The sequence below is a fragment of the Mastacembelus armatus genome, chromosome 22 (assembly GCF_900324485.2).
Source record: "Mastacembelus armatus chromosome 22, fMasArm1.2, whole genome shotgun sequence".
Taxonomy (NCBI): Eukaryota; Metazoa; Chordata; class Actinopteri; order Synbranchiformes; family Mastacembelidae; genus Mastacembelus; species Mastacembelus armatus.
In genome coordinates this window covers 7879301-7904806 of record NC_046654.1, presented here as the reverse complement: position 1 = coordinate 7904806, position 25506 = coordinate 7879301, and the positions used below count along the sequence as shown (strand labels likewise).

The window sequence follows — 25506 nt, the reverse complement described above, 5'->3', positions numbered from 1 at the left end:
ATTGGAAATTTCTTTCCTCTTGCATGCTAATAAATTTCACAGTTTTACATGTTCATGTCTCATCATTAAAAGACTCTCATTGTAATAATGTTATTAGAAATGCACCACTGTGTTTACAGAGTCTTTTCCCCGTAGTTGGTGCCAAATGACCTTGATCTTTCTGGCAAACTTTCTAGGAAATTATAAAGAAATTGCTCTATATTTGATAAAATATTACAATATGAAGCATTAAGATCTTTTTGTTTTCTTAACAGCACTCCATTAATCTTTCAATAACACAAGCAAAGCCAAACATCAGTCTCCCATCAACTAATGGCTACACCTCCTACCACCATCTCCTACAGACATCTGGAGCTATGGAACAAGCAAAGAAAATAAAATTACCAGTTGCAGCCATATAGAACAACAAACCACAGACCTGACCCTGAGCGCTGAGACGTAAACGGCTCTTCGTATCCGGAACTTACTCTATCCCAAAAGAGGAATAAATGGAAACACAGAGCCCAGACAGTGTTGTGGTGGTCGCCTCACCAGCCCGTGTATCTATCCTCTTCTGCTTCTTGTGTTGGATGTATTATAGTGTAATCCTGAAACTTGACAAGGGAGAGGCTGGCATGCTGGGGATGGCTAGAGATTAATCCTTCATGCCGGAGATTGTTTCAAGACAGTTGGAGGAAGGACTCAAACCTTATAAATGCCTTTCCCAGAGGACCATTACAGCTGGATATGTTGCTTCTGAATCAAAATTACATCCTTCTTTGATAACTAAAAAGAAAACCCAAACATAAGTCAGCAGTCTGGCAAACTTAAAACTTAAAAAGGCATCTTCATCTCACAGGGCTGTATACACAGGTCTTTACTTATAATGTGACCAAAAACAGGAAGCAAATTACCCTCTTTGCAGATACCATTAATATTCACTTGTTCTTACTTAGCTCATAATGGCTTTGATTAATCAGCCTGGCCATCTGCTTTTTTTTTCTGATTTACTCACACATATATACATAAACCATACAAACACATATGCTGACAACAAGTGAATACAAGCACATTATTAACTTTTGGTTTATTTTTAAATGCTCTCACTACCTTCTGGCTTGCAGTAACCTCAAACTGGATTTAATCTGGGGTCTTAGATGTTAAGCAAGCATTTGCATGATTCAAAGTAAAAAATACAGGGCAGTTGAAAGAGTGTGTGACTCAGCATGCACTCTGCTTGTAGTATTGCTGGTTGGCTGCATTTTAGTAGTGCACACACAAACACACATTATTTTTCACAAGTAGGGACCTACTGCATGTTTTTTGACATTTTTCACCACTTGTTTCGCTTCTTGGTAATTCGCTTCCTGTTCTGCATCATCCTTTCCCTTCCCTTTCTGCTCAACCATATCAAGACAAGAAGTTCATAGTTTGCACGTAATGAAATGCAGTGCACATTGTAGGGGGAAAAAAAAAAGAACATTTGGCGGGGGCATTGTTCATAACCTCAAACCATGCTACAATTTCCATGGTGCTTTATTTTACAGCTGTTGGAACTGTCTGCATTCATGTATTTTGAGTTTCTGATTAAACTGAACGTTGGACTTCAGATTACCAGCAAACCTGGCCTGGCAGACATTTTTTTTTCAGTTCTGCTGTAAATATTGTGTACATGCCAGCCAGTGATAGGAAAAACACAAAAGGGTTGGACACTTCAACCACAAAGAACTTACATGTGACTGGGTTCGCCGTGCGAATCGTCCCAGTTTACCTCTGTTTGTTAATTCTATATTGGTGTATTATTTTGTTACATCATAAATATCAACTTGTAGTTGATATATTGGAGCAATCTCTCATTGGTGGAGGCCATAGCAGCAATGGGGGTGCCGAAGAAATTGATATCATGATGGCCAGTAATGAAAAACGGTGTTTTCATTGAGGTAAATGGTGCATATCAATGCCAGAAACCTCACTTGACATTGTTAAACCTTTCTGTAAAGTTTGAACAGGCTCCTGCTGGATTTTTGGGCTGACACACAAGATTAACTGCAGTACGACAGGTGATGTAAACTTTGATCCCAGAATAAAATTTATGAATGTTGCTGAGGAATGCAATGCAAGTGAGAATGACCAATTGCTTCATGGCTCGATGCACCAATCCAACATGACTGCATTCTTCCTCTGACAAGATCATATAACCATAACTGTGACAACTCTGAACACATGGGATCTGCTAAAGAACTTGGGACTTTTAAAGCCTGCTTTCTATCTGCTTTCTCTGCTGTTATGGATTTTAGTACTGTTGGGTCAGATCCTGCTGGGGATGATCTGTTTCAGCCTGACTACATTTCTCAGTTCTTCTGTATTCTTATCACTCACAATCTAGCTGTAATATTTATTTGTCTCCATATTATGTACAGATTGTTTTATTTTCAAGAGGTATTCCAAGTGGCAGGAGCACGATCTGTTGCCACTTTGTCACATTATCATTTACGCAAGCAGGCGATTATATGCAATCATTAATGTTCATTTTCATTATTATCAACAGTATGTTCATCTGTGCCTTGAGATATAGTTGAATAGGTGGAGTGTCCCAGCAAGTTCAGATTTACACCCTTATTCTTCCACTTGCTCTGCTGATAAATTACATGCAGTAGAGTTTAAGGTTACCTTGTTCAACATTTTTCTTTTGTGGTGCGTGTTGTATGAAATATTGTAAAAGTGTTTTGATTCTCTGATGGAGGACAAAACAAGATTTCCTGAGAAGATGCTGTCCCCCTCCCTCTTTCTCTTTCAAAGAATATAGACCACACCGCCATGGAAAGGAGCTTTCTCTGGTTATGTCTGTCAGAGTTGCAGTGTGTAGTGCTGTGATGGAGAAAAAAACACTGTTCTGACTTGGTGATCATATAGTCCTTCTGTGGTCTCTCTTAATGTTTATCCCACCACTTTTACCATTTACCAAGAGGAAATGCAATTTCATCTCCACTCTGCTTCTCTTCCTCCTTTGTGTCTCTGCATCTGTCTTGGATTCTCATTTTCTAAAGGGAAAGCCATTGTCCAAAGCAATAGTGGTGTTTTGATGGCCCAAACAATTGTTCTATTAAACTCCAGGTGGACAGCTCCTAGGTAGCTGAAAGGTCAGAGGTCAGGGCTGCATCTAAACCTGTTTCTATATCTTGACTCAGGACATATAAATAGAGGAGAGAGGAAGATGGACAGCTCGACAGTGACGTCCACTTTGGGCGTTATAAAAACAGACGAGTATCCAACGTCCAGTTTAGCCAGCACTCATGGAGCCAGAGAGGCACATGTTTGTTCCTCAGTGAATGCTGTTACAAATATGTCAGTGAGGGCTCTTGTTCAAAGCTTGACGTGAACTAGTTCATTGTAAGCTGCTGCAGATCCCTGGGTAAGAAGGCTCCCAGTGACATATGGGCATGTGTGTTTGTGAGAGTTGGCATGTTATACTGTTTTTTAAATTTTATTTTTAAGGCTGACATCACTGTGGGTCAGGATTACTGTATATAGCAACTTGGTGATGCAAGTACAAACACTATTGCCCTCCTCAACCCTTAGCTTGCCTTACTGCCTCCATAAAGTTTTTTGTGTTACCCGTTTCCCTCCACCCATATGATGCCCTACTATGCACCATGCAATAGACAGTTTCACCCATACAACTAAACTGTGCAGCCTCTGTCACTTTTATTTCTACCTTCCTTGCCTCTTAACTTTCCCCCTCCTCAAACAGAAGAGAGTGCTCGAGTCAGGGTTCCCAAGAAGGGCCAGGCTGTCGGAAACTGTAGGTTTTATGGTGCGTTGGAGGGTTTTCTTTCTGGAGACAGGGTTCAAAGGAAACAGTTTTGGTTTTTTTTATAAAGGCAAAGTTGAAACTCCATCCTTCACAATGCACACTGCTTTTCTTCCTTACAAAACTCTAAAGTCCACTCACGCTGCTGCTCTCCTGGCTGTATCTTCACTCCGTCCATTGAAAGTTTCCTAACTGAACTTTGCGTGTCATGATGAAGACCAGTTATGACTTCTATTTGGGCATCATGCCACTACTCACAGGTCTTATGTATTGCTTCCAGTGGCAAAAGCCTGTACAGTGATGACATGGTGACCTGTACTCACTGGTCATCTGGGACTCAGGACTCTTCAGGTTTCTGGACTTTGGCCTTTTGTGCCGCCATAAAGAAAGAGCTGGGTGCTGTTTTAGGATTTGCCGGTTCCTGTGATCCATGAATGAATGAATGGATGGCAGTTTGGCAAAACATTTGTTAAATCAGAGAATTGGTATGATAGATGCTGCTCAAGAAGAATGTTTGGGACGTATCTTCGAATGAAATGATTCAAAATTCCTATAAGGTGAAGCAGTGAAGAGTAAAGAGGCTGCTTCTGCTTTCCTGTTCAAATACCAGCTAGAGATTTAACAGAAATCCTCTAAAGCTCTGTTGGTGTATGTATAAACATCTGTTATTTACAAGTCATTGTTTTTTTCCCTTTTATAAAGTAGACTAGAATGTACTTAGTGGAGATTGGCGTGTCTCTGCAGAAATGGCTCTCCCTGTTTCCTCAAAGGCCTCCTTTGTGGAGCCAGGGTCATGGTGTCATTGGGTGCCATAGGCTGTAATCTGCACTTAACCAGCACTTAACTTCAAGACCTCAAAATGACTAATGCACCCTAGAGTCCTCTTAGTCAAAAAGTTTCTTCTTTCGTGTCCCGGAATTGTACTTTTGAGTCTGTTTTCAGGAGCTGTTTGCTGAATGTACTCCTGTCAAGAGATGTGTGTTTTTTTGTTTTGTTTTGTTTTGTTTTGTTTTTTTTTTGCACCAGCCCAATTACAGCATTTAAGAATAATTTCACTAGATAAACAATGGAAAATGGCATGTACTCAGTGAATGAATCATGTTTCAACATATTTCTTAAGTTATGGCACCCTATTTTGCCTGCATCTCAGCCTTCTAACGCTGTGCCAAAATCATTCCGCAGTATTTCCAGTTTACATCAAGAGGCCGTGCCAATGTTTCCCCAAGATGGATCCCATGTCTCTAGGATATTGGAATAAAGGGGAAATATTCAATTTGAGGGTTTTCTCTTTTGTTTTCTGGTTATGTATGTTTTTTATTTCTTTGTTAAACAAAAGATGTCTTATTTTGGAAGCTATAATGGATAGATTTTATTTAAGGAAAATCTTGTAATTTTGTAAAGTGGGCCTTATTATTGAAATATATTGTTTGTCCATCACGATTTTAAGAATTTTTTTTTCTTTCTTTTTTTGCAAGATGATGTATCTTTCTCATTGTTATTACACTCCTGGAGAGTACTTCTTCCTGTATTTTGTGTTTGTTGTTTTAACGCAAGACATTTCTCACGACCTGGGGACGTTCTGACATGCTATGGATCAGAGAGAAATACTGTTTAAAAGAGAGAGTGAAGCCAGGGTTGTGTCATAGTCACTGAAGAATGAGCACTATGTGCATTTTATCGGAGCTGAACAGGTCTGCAGTGCTGAGCGGTTCACCATGTGTTGTGCCGCTTTTATGGGGGATCTTTTAGCGCTCCTGCCTCTTCGCTGCTCTGTTCTCCCTCGCTCATAAATTCAGGGTTTGTACATTTTCTGAATGTCATGTTTGTAAGTGCTGCCAAAGAAAGAAGCGTGCACGACCCAGACACGTGCATAAAATATAAACATACACAAAATAATTGGAATCATCTTATAGTAATTAAAACCAACATAAAACTGAATCTCAGCAGTTTTACACACACACACACACACACACACACACACACACACACACACATATACATATATACACATATACACAGACACAAGGATTCCAGGCCTGTACAATCAAATTTCTTTTTAATGCTGAGTGTTTATAGATTTGTGTGCAGGAGGAGACTGTCAGACAGGGGTGTCGAACACAAAAATGTATGTAATGAGATCAGATTTATTATTGCTTCTCAATGTGGCAGTGATGCCAGATGGACATTTTTTTCTGTTTTAGACTTAATACATTGTGCATGTTCTAACCTTACTGTGGCTGGCGCACTCTGCATGTAGGTCTCTTGAAGCTGCCAACTGTACAGCAGACCATATGTATTCCAATAAAAATAAAAACCAAGCTGTTTGTAACGTGTGTGTGTGTGTTTGTGTGCTCATAGCCCACTGTATTGTAAAAACCAACCATTTCTATTAATCTTTTTGCGGAACAAGCTCAGCAAGTTCTGCTTTCATTGGGGTACACCCTGTGTGTGTGTGTGTGTGTGTGTGTGTGTGTGTGTGTGTGTGTGTGTGTGTGTGTGTGTGAGGGTGTGTGTGTGTGTGTGTGTGTACAGAGGAAAGTGAGAGAACAGCAGCTTACATGCAAAATAAGCAGGCAGACAAATGAGGCAAATTGGTCAGGTACATTGAGGAAAACCACAAGCTGTTGGGGAATGCAAAGTCAGCACACACAACTTTCTCTTCAGCAGCTACGCCTCACTTTGTGAAATCCAGCAGTTCTGCTCCTGCAGCTGTGGGTTACTTTAAATAATCCTCTAATCTCAAACAATCTAGTCTGATAAAACCTACATTTCATGTGAAACTGACCAATCTCTGATTCGCAGCTACAATTTGTCTAAGTGCATCTCAGAGGGGTTACTCTTCTGCTTTACTTTTTTTATTCACTTAAACTCAGCAGCCTGGTAGTTTCCCACATTCACTAGAACAGTTTTTACACAATTGCAGTTTCAGACTACCACTTTGAATCTATTGCATTCAGTTGCTTGTCTTTTATATATACTGTAGGTGGGAAGTGATAAAAAAATGTTGTGGTCAAAAACCCATCAGGCCTGGTCCTCATCTATGCTGCAATCTTGTCTGTTCTGTTTATTGTCAGTGAACAGCACCTGTTGGATTTTAAAATTGGATTTCCACATTAATTACAGAAATCATCATGATATCAAACTGTAATTTACATGTTCTCATAGTGGCAGCATGGTGACTCAATGGTTAGCACTGTTGCCTCACAGCAAGAAGGTTCCTGCTTCGAAATCCAGCAGGGGCCTTTCTGGCTGAAGTTTTCAAGTTTTCTCCAGGTACTCTGGTTTCCTCCCACAGTCCAAAAACATGTATGTCAGGTTGGTTGGTTACTCTAAGTTGCCCATAGGAATGAGTGTGAGTGTGTGAGGTTGTTTGTCTCTATGTGGCCCTGTGATGGACTGGTGACCAGTCCAGGGTGGACCCCTGCCTTTCATCCAAAGAGAGCTGGGATCGGCTCCAGCAGATCCCTTTGATCCTCAATAAGAATAAGCAGGTATAGATGATGGATGGTTTCATAGACAACTTCAGAGGATGATGAATTGGCATTTAGACAACTGTACAACTTTGCAAAATCTATTTCAACAATAAACTCACGTCAGTGTATACAAAGAATTTTGTTTTATTTGCTGTGTATGGTGTATTGTCTTGTGTTGATTAAAAAAAAAAAAAGATTATTCCAAAGAGTTTTAAAAAATAAAACTATAAAATTTCCTCTTTTTTGGAGCAGAAATTACCCATAAAATATATTTATTGTGTATGTATGTATTGAATCACACAAGCCTTTATTACAGAAAACATTTTGATGTGTTAATAAGAATCAAGCATAGGCTGTTTTTTTAAAATGTGGGAAGTCATAAATCAAAATGGTTGAGAGTCATGGGTTAACACTGCTACTTGGTTTAATCTGTTAATTCTGTTCAGATGCAGGGAGGTGCTATACCCTAACACCACGGGTGCCTGTTCGGACGCGGGCGCTCCAGAGCCTCAGTACTGATGCCTGACCTGAATTAATGCTGTGAAGTCAATTGTAGCAGTGAGTCAGCTGCAGTCCAGGTGAGTGGGGGAGTGAGTGTTTCACTGCCCACAACAAGTGTCATAGGAAAAACTGAAAGGGATGATGAATGTGTGAGTGGAACCACAGGGTTGTTGAGTTTGAGTACACGGCCTTTAAAGGTGACACCTGCTTGGTAATTGTACATGTAACACTAGATTTTATGTAACTTATAGGCACTAGTTCACTAGTTATCAAGAGTAATGCTGCCTGCTCTGTGATGCTGTACTGAGGCAAAACAGTGATTTGGGCTAAATCTTAACATGCTCACAATTACAGGGAATAACAATTCATTCATTGGGATCTTTGCATGTCTATAAAATTTAGGGGGATAAAAATGCTGTTGCAATTTTGGATTTACTGCAAATTTAAAGATTACAGATGATAGAACATGTAACAGCATGTGGGCCTATGTGTGTAAAATTATATTCTACCCCACACCTGTGATTCACGAGATATGCCCAGGCATGCCGTGGTCTCACATCCCAAACACTTTCATAACTCTCCCCACCAGACTTTCTATGACTCTGCCTCTCTATCAAGTAATCAGTTGATGTGGGCTTGAGGCTGTTATTAAAAATAACCTCACCAGTCAACAGTTACACACTGCTCTGCGCCTATGGTCTACCAGGGAGGTGAAAATACCCATGTGCTACAGTCCAAAACCCCAGCTCAAATTACTGTTGTTACATCAAACATCTCCTTTGGTCACGACAATAATAACTGCAGTTCTGGGGGAAAATAGGGCCTGTGATGCTTGAGAGTGCATGGAAACAGAGGGACACAGAGCCCTGAAATACAACTCCACACTATTTGGATCCCATTCATTAGATCCCCCACTACATGAAGCTTTTTCCACAGACCCTCATCTGTCCCCCTCACACAGTGCCACAAACAGCATAGCAATTAGTTAGTTCTGTGCAAAACTCTATTAAACACAGAGACAGAGATTTCAAGATGAAATTTCTCTCATTTTAATAACAAAAATTGACAATATTAAAAAAAGGTATGCAATGACATACTATTATGTGATAATAAAATACTTTAAATTGCTATGGCAAAAAAAAAAAAAAAAAAATTCCTTTTGACCTGTCACTCTTCTTACTTTTAGTACAAACTATAATCACTATATCTGCAACTGAAATGATACTAATTAAACTCACGAGGCATACAGCTACAGTAGAGTACATAGCAATGTTTTAAGTCTGTGTTAAGACAAAGACGTGGCCCCTGGAATCACTACTGAGGGAAACGTCTTTTGCTTAGAAAGGCAAAAAACATTTAGTGAATTCACGACGTGCTACTGAGTTGGTCTTCTGCCTTGTGTGAGACCTGGTTCTAGACTGTGTTTATATTAATGTAAAGACAGTTTTAGTCATTTTTTTAATGTTCACATAGGGGCACACAAATATATGTTCTGCAAGCAAACTCCACCTGGGATTAAATAATCAAAATAACTCCAAGTTCCAAAGGTAACACCATGCTTCTCCTAAGACTGGGAAACCCCACGTTTATAAAGTTGAAGATGAAGTATTACATTAGTCTTTAATAAAATTGGAATTTATTCCTCCTCATTCCCCGAGCCTTTGTAGTAGGTTACGTCTGACTTAATTAGTTAAATATAGGTACACTGTATGTACACTCTCACATTTTGCTGGGAATGCTAACATCCCAAACTAGAAATCTGAAAAAATGAAATGTTCTAGTGAAAGAATCTCAGTTCCACAGTATACATACAAGTAACCAGAAAATAAAGTATAAAGTCATTATTTTAGTCTGAAGGCAGAGGCAAAGCTGATTCTGGGACTTCCAACATCTTTCAAAGACAGAAACATCAGCAGTATATGTGCAAACATTCTCATAAACTGCTATAGTTGGTCAACAGTCTTGGCAGGAACTGGAAAAGGCCATTTCAGACACTGGGAGTGGGCTGAGCCTGCTGAGGGTTGCTGGTGGCTGTGGGAGTGGCTTGTCTAGGCAGTGTATACATGGCACCCAGGAACTGATCTGCGATGCGTCCGGCCTCACGGAGCCCGCTGAGCAGGGCGCCGTGAACTGTGGCCGGGTAATTCCTGATTGTGTGTTCACCAGCGAAGAACAGACGAGGGACAGGCTGAGAGGAAAAGAAAAGCCACACTGAAATCAATGTTCGATGGCCCAATATAACAAAAAATGAAAAGAAAATAGAGGATTTGGTGGGTGGTAATCTGCCAGCAGTCATCAAACGGCACATTAATATGATATATAAGACTTGTTAGCATCAATCAGCATGCCAACATCAAAACAGCCCCCCAAAAAAAAGACTGAATATTGTAGGCAGGCTGGGATGTCTAATACAAGCATACATTCACATTCTCACCCCACAGTCTCTTTATGAGCTTTTGTGTCTTTACCTGTGAGGCTCCTGGTATAGCAGGGCCAGGTGTGATGGGCTGTGCCATGAGGTCGTAGTCGTTACCCGAAGAACCTGCTGCGACGTACGAGTAGGAGCCCCGCGCCCAGGGGTCGGCACGCCAGCGGGTGACCACAGTTTCTTTTGGCTGCCATGATAACCAACACATATTTCAACAGTTCACCATTTAAACTATTGGAAACACCATTATGATTTACCTTGAAGATACAATCAACCACTGCTTTTCTGTAAATTTCATCGATTTATGTGGACGTCATTTTTTTTAAAAGAAATATACAATTTGACATATGCAACGATTATTAATAGTGATGTAACAATGTACAATTGTGTACCTGCGGTACAGCGCTGCTTCCAAATATTCCTTTGAGAATGGCCAGGCAGCGTCCGACAATAACGTCATCACTGATGTTCTCCATGATGCCAGCTGCTTCACCAGCCATCAGGGCAAGAAGAATCGGGGCTGACAAGGTAAAAGGGACAATTTGTTCATTTTCTTAGAGAAACACAATGTATAAACAGGAATGATTTCTTCTCAAACTAACAGTGTGGCCGAAATGTGCTCTCTCATCACCTTTGTACAGGTTCCAGAAGAGGAAGAGTTCACCCCGACTTGCTGTGGTGGAGCCGACATGACCAAACAGGTTGACACTTGGATCCCAGAACACACGGTCAAAACACAACACCACCTTGAGGTAGGGATGAAAAAACAGCTCAGCAGTCTGTAAAGTACATCTCATGTTCAGCACAAGTCACAGCTGTGTGAATGATAGAGCTCCCTCTGCTGGATATCAAATAGTAGTAGCAGCTCAGATTGCATAATCATGCAGCACTCTCCTCCATGCTGCAGCACAATTAGGAGAAAAACTACTCTGCTGCTAATATTACTCAGCAAAAGAGAGAGTGCAAGAGTTGTTGGGTCAGGGGCGAAGCAAAATGAGCACTCTGATCGGTTTGATAATACACTGTCAAAAGCAAAAATCTTTCACTCACATGCCGACAGGCTTTCCCCCCCTATGCAGTGGCCATGATACATAAACATGCAAGTAAAAATGCTGAATGCTCATTGTGTTTTGGCTGCAGCAGCCTAACTGAAGTATTAGGACACTGCAGCAAAAAGTGGTACAGGTCTCCCTTAGGAACCAAAATCCTCAGGCCTGCTGGAACCATGTTGCATAATTTAAAATCTAATTCTGATGACGCATTTCAAGACTGAAGAATCTGCAAAAATGTGGCACATCATCATCATCATCATCATCATCATCGTCATCATCATCACAAGTCTCTGGAAACAGGTTGTGATTTAAAGGAAAGAGGGAAGGAATTAAGCTCATTTTGATGAAACCTAATCACCATATGGCTCTGTATAATTATGAAGAAGACCAACCTTGTTCAGGTTGCCAAAGCCCATCCTCTGTATGGCAGATGTCTTCCACTCTGGCAGGGGGGGAACAAACTGCACAGCTGGGGGCTGCTGCTTCAACACACCGAGGGGCAGGGTGCACAGCACAGCGTCGCACTTGTATATGAAGGTCTGGGTCGTGGAGCGAGTGTTGACAGCTATCACCTCACAGCCTGGCAAGCGAACAGATTGACACACTGCACATCTACAGGAGCATCAAGTAAGAAGTCCATCATGGAAAACACGCAAACAGTCCCGAGTACATACCAGATGCTGTGTATCGAACCTGTCGCACCGCTGTGTTCAGTTTGATGTCCAGACCTTCAGCCAGGGCTACAGGAACACAGGAGTAACCATTCCTTACTGTCAGGTGACTTCCAGTGAACTCAAAGTCATCATCCTGCAGACACATGAAAAACCTGTTGTTCCAGTAGCACAATAAACTTCATAATATGGCACATAAACCTAAACCTAAAGCAATAACTTACTTAGGACACATGACACGACCACTGAGAGGAGAACACAGTTTTATTATATTTTAAAATGGGTGCATGTAAATACCTGATCCCAATGCTTGAGAGAGAGGGTGGAGAGGGGCGTAGCGTTGGCAAACTCTAGGTTGGCAAAGTGCCAGTCTAGGATCTGCCGATCCCTGGACGACAGGTACACATCGCTGTGGGAACCATGGGAGTGAAAGACAGATAGTGATGTATACTGACAGCTATTCAGACACAGGATTGACAGGTTTTCTCATACATAGGCTGGAAAATTTGATCTGGAAAGGCTGCATAACAACATATACTTAAACACAGAACATTCATTGAAAATTAAAATAAAGAGATGGATACAGGGCAAAACACAAGTAAATATCTGTTGCTAAGGGCTGCAGGGCTCCAATAAGGAAGTATTTTTTTATAATTGCACAATAATTTATGATGAGAAACTTTAAGAGATATGACAAAAAATATAATATGCTGTAATTTCACTATTGTATAGTCACCTGGGTGGATTGGCCTCCAGCTCTTGCAGCTTCTCCTCCAGTTTGACCTGCATCTCCACTAATTCATCATACTCCTACAGACACACACACACACAGGACAGACAGTGAGGACAATCTGGAGACTTATGCCTTTAACTGACAGTGTGTGCACATAAAAATATTGGGTTTTTTTCACTAGCCCTACTCAGCTCTACTCGACTCGTTTTTTTTGTGTGTGTTTGTTCCATTAGGGGATAGTAGCTGGTACCAGGTACTTTTTTAGTACCAGGTTGCACCCATTTTAAAAAGTACTTTTTTAGTACCTGATACTAAAAAAGTACCTTGTACTAGGTACTATCCGCTAATGGAAACTTTTTTAGTACCTGCTCTGCACCAAGCGAGTTGAGCAGGTATTAAAATGTGACGTCAGCGGACTGCGGGCCACCGATTGGACCGGGAGTGACGTCACGGGACGAGTCACGAGCTCTACGTCCGACAACTGAGTGAAAAACCCGCCATTTTTAAAACCCGGAACAGCAACCATTTGTTTTTCCATTTTTATCGTCTTTAGCGAGGCAAATGGCTAACGCTACTCACTAAACAACACCGTGGTCCTACGAGGAGGTGCGGACGTTTCAGTCGAGGTGATACTCAGTTGTAATGGAAAACGACCTAAGTTGAGTCCAGTCCAGCAGAGACGAGTAATGCTAAAACTGTATAATGGCAACGCGGTATAAGTGTGTGTGTGTGTTTATAAAGCACACACCCTCAGGGCTTCAGGTCGTGTAGACAGGACAAGCAGTCTTGACAAAAAGGGCTGACTCAACCTGTTTTATCAGTTCACCACAATAGAAGCAGCTATGACAGCAACTCTAGAGTTTGGTAAGTTAACACCACCTAGCTACCACACATGGCACAGCTACACCAAATCAAGTCTAGGACACCAACATCCTAATGACAGTACCAGGCTAGAAAGATGACTCTGGGGAAATACTCCACCAGAAACATCCAGAAAATCATTCCCAATATGGGCATTACAATCCTCTACCCACGCACTCATAAATGTGTGAAAATGTGTGTGTGTACATCTGCAGACCTAAATACCATGATTCAAGGCCTTGAAGTGGTTTCTCAGTCAGTGGACTGCTGGCAGACAAATCCAGTTCATACACCAGCTGTGTTTAAACCAACTAAAACCTCCCCCTAAAACCCACACATAGCAGTAGTGGAGGTGATTTGTCCCCACCAAAAATAAAACAGCAGCACTCATTCTAATAATACATCCTACCAAGGCATTAAACCACTTAAACACAGCCTGTCTGGTTTATTTAGATAGCTCAGAACCCACCCTAGTAGTCTATGAAACATCCCCTTTTCATGGTAGTATTTCTTGAGCATAATAATACTTCAAATCATTTGATCTTTGTTAATGGCAAATGTCATTTCTGAGGACAAAAACAAATATTCTGTCCAGAGATCAACCTCCTGTTCTGTGGTTACACCTAATAATCAACCCCTCTAAATCTAATACTGCCTTAAAGTACTTTAAACTGTAGCAACTGAACACACAGAGACTATGTAATGACCACAACACCACAAAACACATTTGCAGAGTCAGGTTTTAAATTTAACTGCTTTGACTAGATTATTTTTGTAATGCAATTTCATTTACGCCTTATCGTGGGGATCTGAGGAAGAAGTGTTACATTTCAATGTGTTATTTTTTTTTTCCTCACTCCTCAGCTTTTTTTTGTAGTGATAGGGTTTGAGCTTACTTTACAAAGTGCAGTAAGATCACGGTGCTTGCTCTTCACCAGGAACTCAGCTGTGATATCTCTAGGTGGCTTGACTTCACTGGCCTCTTTATACTGGTGATGGAGCTCCTTAACCCGTTCCTTAGTGGTCACCATCTGAGCGAGTAAGAAAAGGAAAGGGAGGTAGGAGAAGTCAGGAATTGAAGCAGGAGGATAGGAAGTAACGTGAACACTAAATAATGTGGTCACGGTGATTGGTTGTGTTGGAAAAATTTGATTGACCTGACATGCTTTTTCACTAGTATTACCAGGTGTCTTTTCCTACTTTTTGGATTTCGACCACCAGTGTTCTAGTCTCAAGCCTGCTCTTCTTACCATACTGGGAGCCATCAGATCTGTCTGCATCTACTGGAATTACTGCATCTATTACTCACAAGTAAGTTGACTTAAGTTTTTTTTCCCTTTTATTAATATTAAAGTCACTATATTAAGCCATCCTATAAATGTACAATTGCTTGCTACAAGGATCTTTTGAATATTTCAGTTAAATGTGGAAGGTTTTGAAAATAAATGTTCCCCCAAGAAAGTGGAAGATAGGATGGACCTTTAATTGTCCCACAACAAGGTAAATTTGGAGTGTTGCAGCAGCAAACTGTACAGAACAAGATAAAATATTTCAATAGTGAATATATTTCAAATATTTTTACTGTGAAGCACAAATGGAAAACAGAGCCAACTTTACGTAGCAAATGTACATCGCTCACCTTGTTCAGAAGATCCCTGAGCTCTTCCTGTGTCTTTACAATCTTCTTCCAGTGTTCTATCTGCTCATCTTTTACATGCTTCTCCTGCAGCCTGTGCACAGACATAGAATTACTGTTTGTATTTAAACACATATCTTCTTTGGGTCCACATGCATAAAAGACATCTGTCAACATCTCATGTAGTGTACACTGTACTCACTGTATGACCACCTCCAGGGCCTGTCCTAGAGAAACGGGCTTGTTGTTGAGGAAGTTGAAGTCTAGCTGGTGGCTGAGGTATGAGGTGGCCTCAAGCAATCTATTGAACTCTTGCTCCACCATCTCATCTTTTTCTTTTGGCACCTAGACGCACACACACACACACGCACACAATCAATCACATAACAAGGACACTAGGCCATCAGTCATGATAAATACAACAAAGACTGAATCTGCACAACTAAAGTAAATACATAGGCTAAAAAGCAAGCCAGGCATGTTTGAGCTACAGCTGAAAGGGAATTTTCTTAATGACATGTATTATCAGCAGTTCAATAATCATAATTTCATTTTCATAATAATCACATTTAAATATTATGTTTGTATTTGCATTTAAGTCATTGACTGATTTTTGTAAGCAGAAGAAGCAGAAATGATACAGTCAATGCCCCTCAGATATATTCCCAAATACATGCAGTAACACATTTAAAGACACAATTCTAGGAAAGCAACAGTTTTGGAGAAAAGGTCTTACTGAAAAACATTTTAAGTCTCAATATGTGCAGGACCCATTCTAGCATAACCATCAGAGTCCAAATAGATGGATGTACAGGATAAATAAGAAAAACTGTAATTTTCCTATTGTGGGAAGATTAAAGTTTAACATGAGCTGCTTGTTTTGTTTATGTCTTTATTTCCAACGTGAAGCAGAAACTATAGATGGAGTTACATGGAAGCTAAAAGGGATGGAGATGAAACGTTGACTTTTAAGAGTGATTCAAAATGTGGTAAGGAATGTGTTATGTAAATAAACCAATACATACACTTGTGCACCGTTCACCCTTTAGTAGTTCACCAAAAGATGAACACGGAAGTGGTTGAGAAGACAAAAGGGGAGGGGGGAGGGAAAGAGAGAACACAATAAGTAAACAATTTTAACCTCAAACAGGTTTTCACAAAATTACATGTACATTTAATTGGCCTTTTCCTGTGGAGAAGGAAACCAGTTACACATGATGTGATGCACCAAGAACCCTGTTTGTCAAGTGTCTACTTCAGTGGAAGTGCCCTGAACATGAACCTAAACATCCTACTACTGTTGCTACCACTTGATGGACAGAACAAAAATGGGAGGGAAAGCACTGTTTATTCCAATTTAATGACATTAGGTTGTATCCGTTTTCTCTTCAGCTCTGCCCTGAAAGGAACTGGAGCTGCTGTTGATGACACACAACGGTAAGCAGTGAATCCATCATCGATTGTGTTTTTTGTGTATCATGGAGAGCCAGGACAATAACAGGCTTGGAAAACAGGTATAAACCCAAATACAGAGCATGTCAATGCCAAAAGGGAACACTTGTGTATATATACACACAAGCATCTTAGGTTAAAAAAGGGAAGAAAACAAGGTCCTAGTTTAAAAAATTGTAGTTGGGATGCACATATCTCATGCAGCTGTAACTACACTGGCAGATGGTTATTGTTGAGGTTATCTGTTTGCAGAGCTAAAAATGTCAGAATGACTGAAGCAGGCACATATTTTTCAAGCACCAGCTGGCTAGATTAAATCATGTCCATGCCTCTGCGGCCATTAGCCTCTTGCCATCTATCAAACTTTAGTAACTTTTGGGTTTTATGAGAAAACCTGGTGGTTTTGTAAGTAACAGAGAAAATGAAGTCTTTTTATGGCTACAGCAATTATTTAATCACCCAAAAGGTATTTCTGGATTTTACTAGTTCCATGTGAGAATACTCTTGATGACTTGGCTATGGATAGTGGACGAGAGGCAACTCAATTTTCTGAGTAAGATCTCTCATTATACTTACAGCCTGGCCATTGGCTTCATACAGTGGACACTTCTGTTTGATCTTGGCCAGCTCCATGTTAACCTGCTTACTGATCACTGCCATAGGATTCCCTCCTAAACAAGTAAACACATAAAACTGACAGTGACACATCACCATCTACTGGAGGATCTTAGTAATAGCAGAATCTGAATGTGAAAGAGGCCAGTATTTCTGGTGCTGTTAAAGCAGTAACCTCAGAACTAAGTGCATGTTTCCATCGTGAAGCTCTAGGTTGAGCTGATTATCAGTATTCATTTGGACCAAAGTTCCTCATAGCAAGCAGGCAAAAGAGATTGACTTTAATAGTCATATAAGGAAAAAAAAAAGTCTTACCCAGCCCTGTCACCACCATGGCTCCTAGATCAGCGACATAGTTGCCCTTCCTAAATGTGGCCACTCTGCCTCCAACCCGATCCTGCATGGGAAGATCAAGTATTTTTTTTATATGGTATTTGTTTATGCCATATGAAACCGAGAGCTGTGCTATCAATTATAAAAGTACAGTAAATATTTTTCAATAATAAATTTTTACTAACAGCAAGTTAAGAGAATGCAATAAACATAGATATACCTGAAACATCAAATTATTAGAAACCCTCTTTGTGACCTACCCTGGCCTCCAACACTGTAACATCCATCCCAAAGCTCTGCAGCTGCCTGGCTGCAGCTAGGCCAGAAACACCTCCACCAATAACTATAACTTTCCCAGTCTTCTTAGCTGCAACAACAAGCAGGGAGTGCATTGATTATAACACTGACCATTCCCAGGTGAATGTCTCTTAATGTTTCTGGCAACAAGCCAGAGTATGTCATAAATCCCAAAGCCAGACAACTGCTTTTGTCAAGCAAATCCAAGAGTTTGCTTTCCAACTAAAGGTCCTTGTAGAATACATAAGCTGCACCAACACTTGGCTAATGGCTTGTATTATTCTACCAGTGTAATGAAAGAAATGAACTTACTGGGTAAAGGCTTGACCCTCTTGTAAATGCCAAAGTTGATGAGACCGTGTCTTTCCAGGTAGCTGTGTATCCTGTGGACCAGCACAGCATCACCTAAATAGAGAACAAAAACACATTAATGCTTAACTTCAAAATGAGTTCAATCATTATAGTAAAAAAGACAGCAGAAAAAAAGAAAGCTATCTTGATATTATTTTTTGTCTCACTGTTGTATGGAGCTTCAAGCTGCTGTGCTGTGGCCTCAAATGTCAACTGGATCTTAGGGTTGTCCAGCCACAGTTGGAGCTGGATAAGATAAATATGAATTAAAATACAGTAATCAATATGTATGAAAACAATAAGCCTACAGTCCTGAAAATTTCAACACCAAGTAATGTGTGTGTATTGGCACTTACTGTACGGTTGCGGATGTAGAGGAAGACCTTCTGAGTCTGCTGTGGACCACCAATGATGTCAGGGAAGCAGGCGGCCTCCTGAGACGTCATACGATCGTGAGGAAGACGGCTCTGAAAAGCAGCTCCTTCCACACCTAGAAATTAACACGCACAACACCGTTTTGTTACGCCTGAACACACTTTTCAGACAGTTTAAGATGATGCTTTTCAGTGTCATTTGAAATATATGTAAACAGGAACCTAAGTTTTACAAGACCTTTCAAATCTACACATTTCTTTGATATAAATGTCAAGTTTCATTTCACAGTTTTGACATGATCAAGATTCAGACTCACCAGATGGCTCCTCTGGTTCGCTATCATTCTCCTCCTCTACTGGTGGAGCTGGAGGAGGGATGACTTGCTTTCTCTCTTTCTCTGCCTTGGCATTCCTCTCCTCCTCAGAGTAATATTCGTCCTCCGACAGATTGGCCAGGCTCTCGTCCATCTCGCGGTACTCCACCTGCAACAGTAGGCACAATAAAAGCATCATTAAAACCAGCATTAGCAGAACTGATTAGTTAGTGTGATCCCACTTCATGAACATTATGCTGCAAAGATACAGGAAATTACTTTGGTTTAGAATTTTCAATGATTCGTGCAAATCAAAACCTGTGACTTAAAGTAGACAACAACTGGCCACGGACTGCGGTGAATTCCGCCACGACCTCAGTTTTTGGTAAAATCCTTCCTTCCCTAACCTTGCAGAAACCTAAAATGTTTACTTTTGCTCGTTTACGTCGACTTGTCCTGCGGACTTCAGCTGAGTCCTGGTCTGCCCCCCCAGGGCCTGCTTGGTGGGGTAGAGGGACACCTCCAGGTTCCCCACTAGGGGATGACCTCTCCTTCTTCTTTGCATCCATTACTCCTACAGCTGAGGCTGAGGGACCAATCTGGGTGTCAGATACTGGGACCCTATCACTTCCTGCTGGTCCAGCAGAAGATGAAGAGGAGGAGGAGGAGGAGCCAGCATCTGACTTCTTGCTAGACAGCATAATGGAGGATGTTGGAGGCCTCTCCTGAACGGAGGGGGAGATTAGATTAAACCATTACAAATGAAACATATCACAGCTCAACAATATTCACAATCATTTTTAGGTGACATGATTTAAAATTAAATGTTCAACAGAGTAATCAATAAAAGAAGAATATACAACAAAAGAATACAACTTATTCTTTAAAAGAAAAGATGAAAATGAAGTGTGGGTATTTAATGTGTTTTGTTTTGGCACTTTGTAGCATTCCCAATTAAGATTATTGCAGAAAGGTAGATTTAGTTTATAACGTAAAACCATCAGAGTACTGGTCATCTTGTTGCTGAGGGGCAGTGAATGCACCTGCTATAACAGCAACAAGATACTGTTTGTACTGAAAATGTTAGATCTGCATCACTGGACAATTTAACTAATGTTAGCTGTGCATGAATGTCATGATTATATGAAATGAAGGCTCCATGGTACAGTAACCTTGTCTTGTTTTACCCATTTCTCCGTGCACCGTGTAATATCCATTCAAACACTAAGAAATGAAGACAGAACCAGAAGAACAGTTACGAACAGGACCAACTAAACAGAAACGCTGGCCTTTTATATTACATCGTATTGAATTTCCCGTAGCTAACGTTAAATGTTTGGAAAACCATGTATCTAATATCCACTGATAAACAAAAACACGTTATGTTCTATTGTGGATTACTAGTTTAAGACTTTTAATAAGTTAGCCAAGTGGGGGAAAAACCCACTCGAGAAAAGCTGAAAAGCCTGAACATGTGGCCGAGTGGATGTTGGTGCTTGAGTCATGAATCTGACCAAGATAGCCGTGAATCAGAAATCTCTCTGTTAATATCGATTTGATGCCAATCTGACCAAACGGACTCACGCTAGTTCACTGCGAGGCTAGCAGCTGAATATAGCTATCAGCTTTAGCCTAAGCTTACTGTAGCGTTGCTCTTGACGGTGGCTTGCTCAACGTTACAGCACATCTGACTGTAATATCATAGTTCTGTAACATCACTGCAACAAACGCTTTAATCCAAAAATCGGAAGCGCTTCCAAATGGATCTTATTTCAAATTTATCTTGCGCAACCATGCTACATTAGCTCACACCGCTAACAATAGACCGTAGCTAGCGCAGCAGCAGGTGCGACCTGGTGAAAAACAAAGCGCTGGCTTCTCTGGCAAAGGGATCTGTACTGATACATGGACATGTAATACTAAATAAGTGTCTCCACATCGGAGACCACTGTTTTAGAATTTAAAAGTAAGCGTAAAGCAATAAAAATGTGAATATTACCTCTCAGTCCTCTGAGGATGTCAACACAAAGACTGCACGGTGTGTTAGAGCTGCTTCTCAATGTTCTCATTCATGATTGGTGGATCGAAAACTCCGAAGTACCATTCAGTAAACCTATTGGCCAAAACAGCTATCAATCAAAAAGAAGCCAATCTATTTATTACTTAACGGTAGAAAGCAATGGATCGATTTATTAGTTTTTTTAGCTTAGCATTGCATAATGTTTTTGCAGTGCAACGCAATAGTTTTATCGTTGATAACTGAGGTTAGAGTTTTTCTTTCTGGCTGACTTGGGTTTAGCGTTTCCGCCCCACGTTTTTCCGTTCAACGCCAGAACTGATCCCAGATCGGATCACCGCAAACTGACGTCACCTTTGCAGAACAGGGCGGGCAGGGAAAGTAGGTGGTAGACAGGTAAAGGTGATCTGTTACCGTCGTGCCTTTTAAGGAAGTTTACCGATGTTTTGTTGATTCTTTTGTTTCTCCATTTTATCCGACTGAGTAAGTAAAACCTAAATTCTGATGTAGATGTAATCGAGAATATTCAAGAATTTCTCTTAAACAGCGGGTTAGTATAAAGTCTAATATGAGCAAATGTCAATTCTGTGCTCTGCGTTGAGTTCCTGGCTGAACTGGGTGTTGGAGGTGGTTACATTTCCAGTTTCTTCATTCGGTTTGAATCTTTAGATGTGCTTGCAACATTGTGCAGCACTCAACATTAGATCAAATAAATGTAACATTAATGTTTAAGTCTCTAAACTTAGAGCAGCTGAAAGAAAGGCTTATTTGTTTAGGCTGCATTAGGGAGTGTTTCATATATTTGCCTTACAATTAAGGAAAGGCACAGTGCTACTGGTGAGCTATTAACATTCTGTACAACAGAAAGAGGAAAATGGTGAAACAAGAGAAGGAGCCATCCGAACGACCCGACAACACTGCCTTCACTCAGCAGAGGCTTCCAGCATGGCAGCCTATGCTTTCTGCTGGAATTGTCATCCCAGGGTTTTTGATCATTGGTGTGGCCTTTATCGGCATTGGCGTCGCACTCTTTGTCACTTCACAGAGCATTCAAGTGTTGGAGGTAGGATTGCGGCCATTGAAAGCATAAATCTGTCTTATTTCATGCTGCGATTTAAGGGTCAAAGCCAATAAAGAGGAGGAAGAGAACAAACCTTCAGATGACATTTTTTACACGTCTGACACAGCTTTGTGGCTTGTAAACAGTGTCATACTCTTGAATTTAAAGAGATTTGAAAATAATAACCTATGTTCTTCTTTCCCACACAGCTGGACTACACTGGGCTTGAGCAAACATCACCCTGCTTCAAATGCACTGACTCAAATGTAAAGAGCTGTGTGTGCAGTGTAGACTTCTCCATTGCCAGCCTCTTTAAGGTTACAGTGAAGCTTTGTACACAGTCTCTCTTACACACTCACACACACAGTGTTATAATTTGTGACGCTGAACCAGACTGCTGCTGCTTACCAGTCTGTGTTTTTGTGATTCTGTTTTTCTCCACAGGGCCCTGTGTTCTTCTATTATGGTTTGTCCAACTACTTCCAGAACCACAGAAGGTATGGTGTGTCTAAAGATTATTCACAGCTCTATGGAGACCTGTCATATTTTAAGGTGAGCTAAGAACACAGGGTAATGAAAAACAAACATACACATCACTCCGATTTAATATGATTGGGGGAAAAACAAAAGCCATATTAACACTGTTTTCTGTCTCTTGAAGTCCCCTAGTGACAAATGTGCCCCCTATCAGTATGACCAGAATAACAAACCGATTGTACCATGCGGATCAATAGCAAACAGCATGTTCAATGGTATGTAAAGGCATCTAAAATGACCAAAAAGAAATTGGAGTTAAATGTATTTTCTCTGTTAATGAAGTATTCATTTTTGTTTGTTTGTTTTTACAGACACCTTCAAGCTGTATGAGATCATCAATGGAACAAAGAAGGAGGTACCCTTGGATGGAAAAGGGATTGCTTGGTGGACAGACTCCAACATCAAATACAGAAACCCTAATGTTTCTCCTCTGAAGGACGCCTTCAACGGTAGTACCTGCACAAGCTGTGCTGTTTAAGTAGTGCTATGATGCAGATCAATTGTGTGTACTGAAAGGACAGTTGGATATGCACAAGGTAGAAAAAGAGTAGAATTGGTGTATTGTGTGTTAAAGTGAAAGCTTAGTTTAGCACAGAAAAGGGGGGCTGTTAAGGGATCCTTTTGAAGAACTCATTATAATTCACATGATCACATGAATCCTGAGTCGTGATGGCTGATCAGATGTTTTACTTTCAGATACAGTGAAACCCATTTTTTGGTCCAAGCCTGCTTATGAGTTGGACCCCACAGACAGTAACAACAACGGCTTCATCAATCAGGATTTTCTGGTGTGGATGAGGAGGGCAGCCCTGCCAAATTTCAGAAAGCTGTATCGGCGAATCACTTCTGGAGATTATACACAGGGTCTGCCAGCTGGAAACTACTCCCTTGAAATTGCCTATAGTATCCTTACATGTGTTACAGATTCTGGGATGAAGGAGTTTTTAAATCTTGTGCTAAAAGAAGATGATGTTTTTTTCACATGGTTTATAGTTGATCTTTTTCCAACAACATCAAAAGTCAGAAACATGTTGCTCATTTAATGTTCTCCTTATTTAAGTCTTTTCATTTATGTAGATAGCAACAACTGTCAGCAGCACCCATAAAATGGCACAAGATTTAATTTCTTTTTAAAATCAATCATCACAGTAAGAAAAATCATGCTTTAATACCAGTATGTTTTGAGTACTATACAGTATATGTTGTCAAACAATAGTGTTTGGGTAGAATAATAAAAATCCAGTCTATAGGTGACTGTTTTACACAAGTAAAACTAGAGTGATTTAATGATTTGAACAGTAATAGCTCTTCAAGTTGAGTTGGCAGCCATTTCATGTAAAGTTACACCCCATAGCAGCTTTGTCTGACTTGTTTTACCACCTAGGGGTGGAGTAAACACAATGACTCAGGAGTTCAGGTAAATCTTTTTGACGTAAATGAGCTAGGCAAATACTTTTCACAACTCATCGGTGTAAGTCTAGGCAGGGACTCTCTAAAGCCCTCAAAGACTGCTTTTACATTATTTAACCATACACATGTGTTGCCAAGTTTAAAGGCTTTACAGGTCATGTGTCTTAATAATTACCAAGCTAAATGTGATTTTTGTAGCTAATGAGCTAAAACATTTAAATTTAGTGGTATGGTCTTCAGTATGGTTGTATGTATTTAATGCTGTCAGTATTACTATGTGTATTTTTTGATTGCTAAAATTCTTTGTATTTCCATTCTTGGTGTATATCCTTAACATTTTGTCTTCCAGACTATCCTGTTGTGCGCATAGTGGGCAGAAAGAAGGTGGTGTTCAGCAACGTTTCCTGGATGGGTGGCAAGAATGACTTTCTGGGCATTGCTTATCTTGTGATTGGTTCAATGTGTGTCGTCATGTCCATAGTCATGCTCATCGTCTATGCTAAGTTCAAGTTTCCTCAGGAGGAATGATTGCCTGGCCATGGACTATAGTTGAATTGCAGTTTGTCTGCACTAATAACACATTTTGCTCATTTAAAATTTTGTAAATCAGTGAGATGGTGAAATCAGAGTTTAGCACACCCAAAAGGGGAGGATACAACTAAAGTCAGTCAGGGATCATAGTTTTCTGCACCTGAAGATAATCAGATAAGGTATATGGTGTTGTTTTGTGCAGCAGGAGTAAAAACTGGAGTTTCCCTGTTGACAGCAAAATAGGCTGCTAGTATTTCCATGTGTTCTTATGTTTTGTTTGAAATTACATCTATGAAATTAGTTCTAATTGTTCCAGGGAAAGGTCAGGGTTCACAAGCCAATGTTCTTGTACCTAGACTTTATAATTTCTGCCAAGGTTAACCCTTTATGATGAGTTCTCTGACAAAAAGGATACATACATCTGTGTATAGAAATACTGTATATGACAAAATGTCCAGTTATGTACATAAGGTTGCGTGCAGTACCTAGGCATAATAGGCTGTTTTACTCAGACTAAGGAAATCTGTTACCATACTTCTTAAGCTTATTCTTTTATTTTTAAGTGAGCAGCATTCTCAATTTGGTCAGCAACTATATTAAAACCACTTCTGGACAGGGACTTACATAAATGGATGTGTAATGTAATTTGCAAATCAATGATGTAAAAAGTGTGAATGTATTGCTCTTCTAACTCAGGAATATGGTTTAGAATGAATCCAGCTCATGCTGTTTATATACTGTTTTAACTGTGTGTGTGTGTTATTCTTCAAAACTGAAATTTTACCTTATGCTAATATTTATTTAATAAAACACCAAAACCTCAAATCACTTTCTACCTTCTGTTATTACAAAGTTTCAGTACGCTTTGAAAAATCTGTGTTGGATTCATGATAATACAGGATTTTTACTCCTGACTTTCATTATTAATATTATTATTATTATTGACTGTGGGTGTTTTAATTTCACAGGTCCAGGATGACATTCTGCATTGAAAACTAACAAAAAATCAAAATGTATCTAAAATCATATATACATGTTTATCAAAATTATATCAGGTGCTAAAATTAACA

General features: G+C 40.1%; 3 protein-coding genes across 9 annotated transcripts in view; 2 read left to right on the top strand and 1 right to left on the bottom strand.

Annotated features, from left to right (window-relative positions):
• The window catches only part of luzp1 (leucine zipper protein 1), a 44522-nt gene extending 38408 nt beyond the window's left edge, over window positions 1-6114 (top strand). For all 4 annotated transcript variants that reach the window (XM_026297702.2, XM_026297452.2, XM_026297620.1 and 1 more), the window contains one exon: window positions 255-6114. The gene's annotated coding sequence lies outside the window, so the exon portion shown is untranslated. The remainder of the gene's footprint in view (window positions 1-254) is intronic.
• A 2683-nt stretch (window positions 6115-8797) lies between these two features.
• kdm1a (lysine (K)-specific demethylase 1a) lies at window positions 8798-20940 on the bottom strand. Of its 4 annotated transcripts, none has more exons than XM_026299982.1 (22): window positions 20881-20935; window positions 20054-20105; window positions 19313-19606; window positions 18885-19053; window positions 18550-18683; window positions 18361-18439; window positions 18155-18247; window positions 17806-17912; window positions 17528-17609; window positions 17174-17268; window positions 16171-16188; window positions 15348-15490; window positions 15149-15239; window positions 14406-14540; window positions 12652-12725; window positions 12213-12324; window positions 11919-12051; window positions 11637-11824; window positions 10824-10938; window positions 10585-10712; window positions 10233-10379; window positions 8798-9952 (listed from the first exon to the last, which is right to left on the bottom strand). In XM_026299982.1, exons 2-22 carry the CDS (start codon window positions 20096-20098, stop codon window positions 9752-9754), a joined length of 2583 nt encoding a protein of 860 aa, XP_026155767.1. In that variant the 5' UTR covers window positions 20099-20105; window positions 20881-20935; the 3' UTR covers window positions 8798-9751. The 4 variants fall into 4 exon arrangements, with proteins under 4 accessions (XP_026155767.1, XP_026155774.1, XP_026155782.1 ...); XM_026299989.1 differs by having other exon boundaries at window positions 9752-9952; window positions 18885-19050; XM_026299997.1 differs by having other exon boundaries at window positions 9752-9952; window positions 20069-20105; window positions 20881-20934.
• A 307-nt stretch (window positions 20941-21247) lies between these two features.
• tmem30b (transmembrane protein 30B) lies at window positions 21248-25261 on the top strand. Its single transcript, XM_026300020.1, has 8 exons — window positions 21248-21381; window positions 21763-21961; window positions 22168-22275; window positions 22403-22510; window positions 22620-22710; window positions 22807-22944; window positions 23192-23398; window positions 24255-25261. The coding sequence occupies exons 2-8, from the start codon at window positions 21773-21775 to the stop codon at window positions 24431-24433; spliced, it is 1020 nt and encodes a 339-aa protein (XP_026155805.1). The 5' UTR covers window positions 21248-21381; window positions 21763-21772; the 3' UTR covers window positions 24434-25261.
• Window positions 25262-25506: the final 245 nt, after the last annotated feature.

Coding starts and splice junctions, on each gene's coding strand:
- kdm1a (XM_026299982.1), bottom strand. CDS start 20,098: ATGGATATTACACGGTGCACGGAGAAATGGGTAAAACAAGACAAG. Junction 18,248..18,360: donor GCTTGAAGCTCCATACAACA/GTGAGACAAAAA, acceptor TTCTCTATTTAG/GTGATGCTGTGCTGGTCCAC. Junction 10,713..10,823: donor CTTCTGGAACCTGTACAAAG/GTGATGAGAGAG, acceptor TTACCTTGTCAG/CCCCGATTCTTCTTGCCCTG.
- tmem30b (XM_026300020.1), top strand. CDS start 21,773: ATGGTGAAACAAGAGAAGGAGCCATCCGAACGACCCGACAACACTGCC. Junction 22,511..22,619: donor GAGACCTGTCATATTTTAAG/GTGAGCTAAGAA, acceptor TGTCTCTTGAAG/TCCCCTAGTGACAAATGTGC. Junction 22,945..23,191: donor TCTGAAGGACGCCTTCAACG/GTAGTACCTGCA, acceptor TTTTACTTTCAG/ATACAGTGAAACCCATTTTT.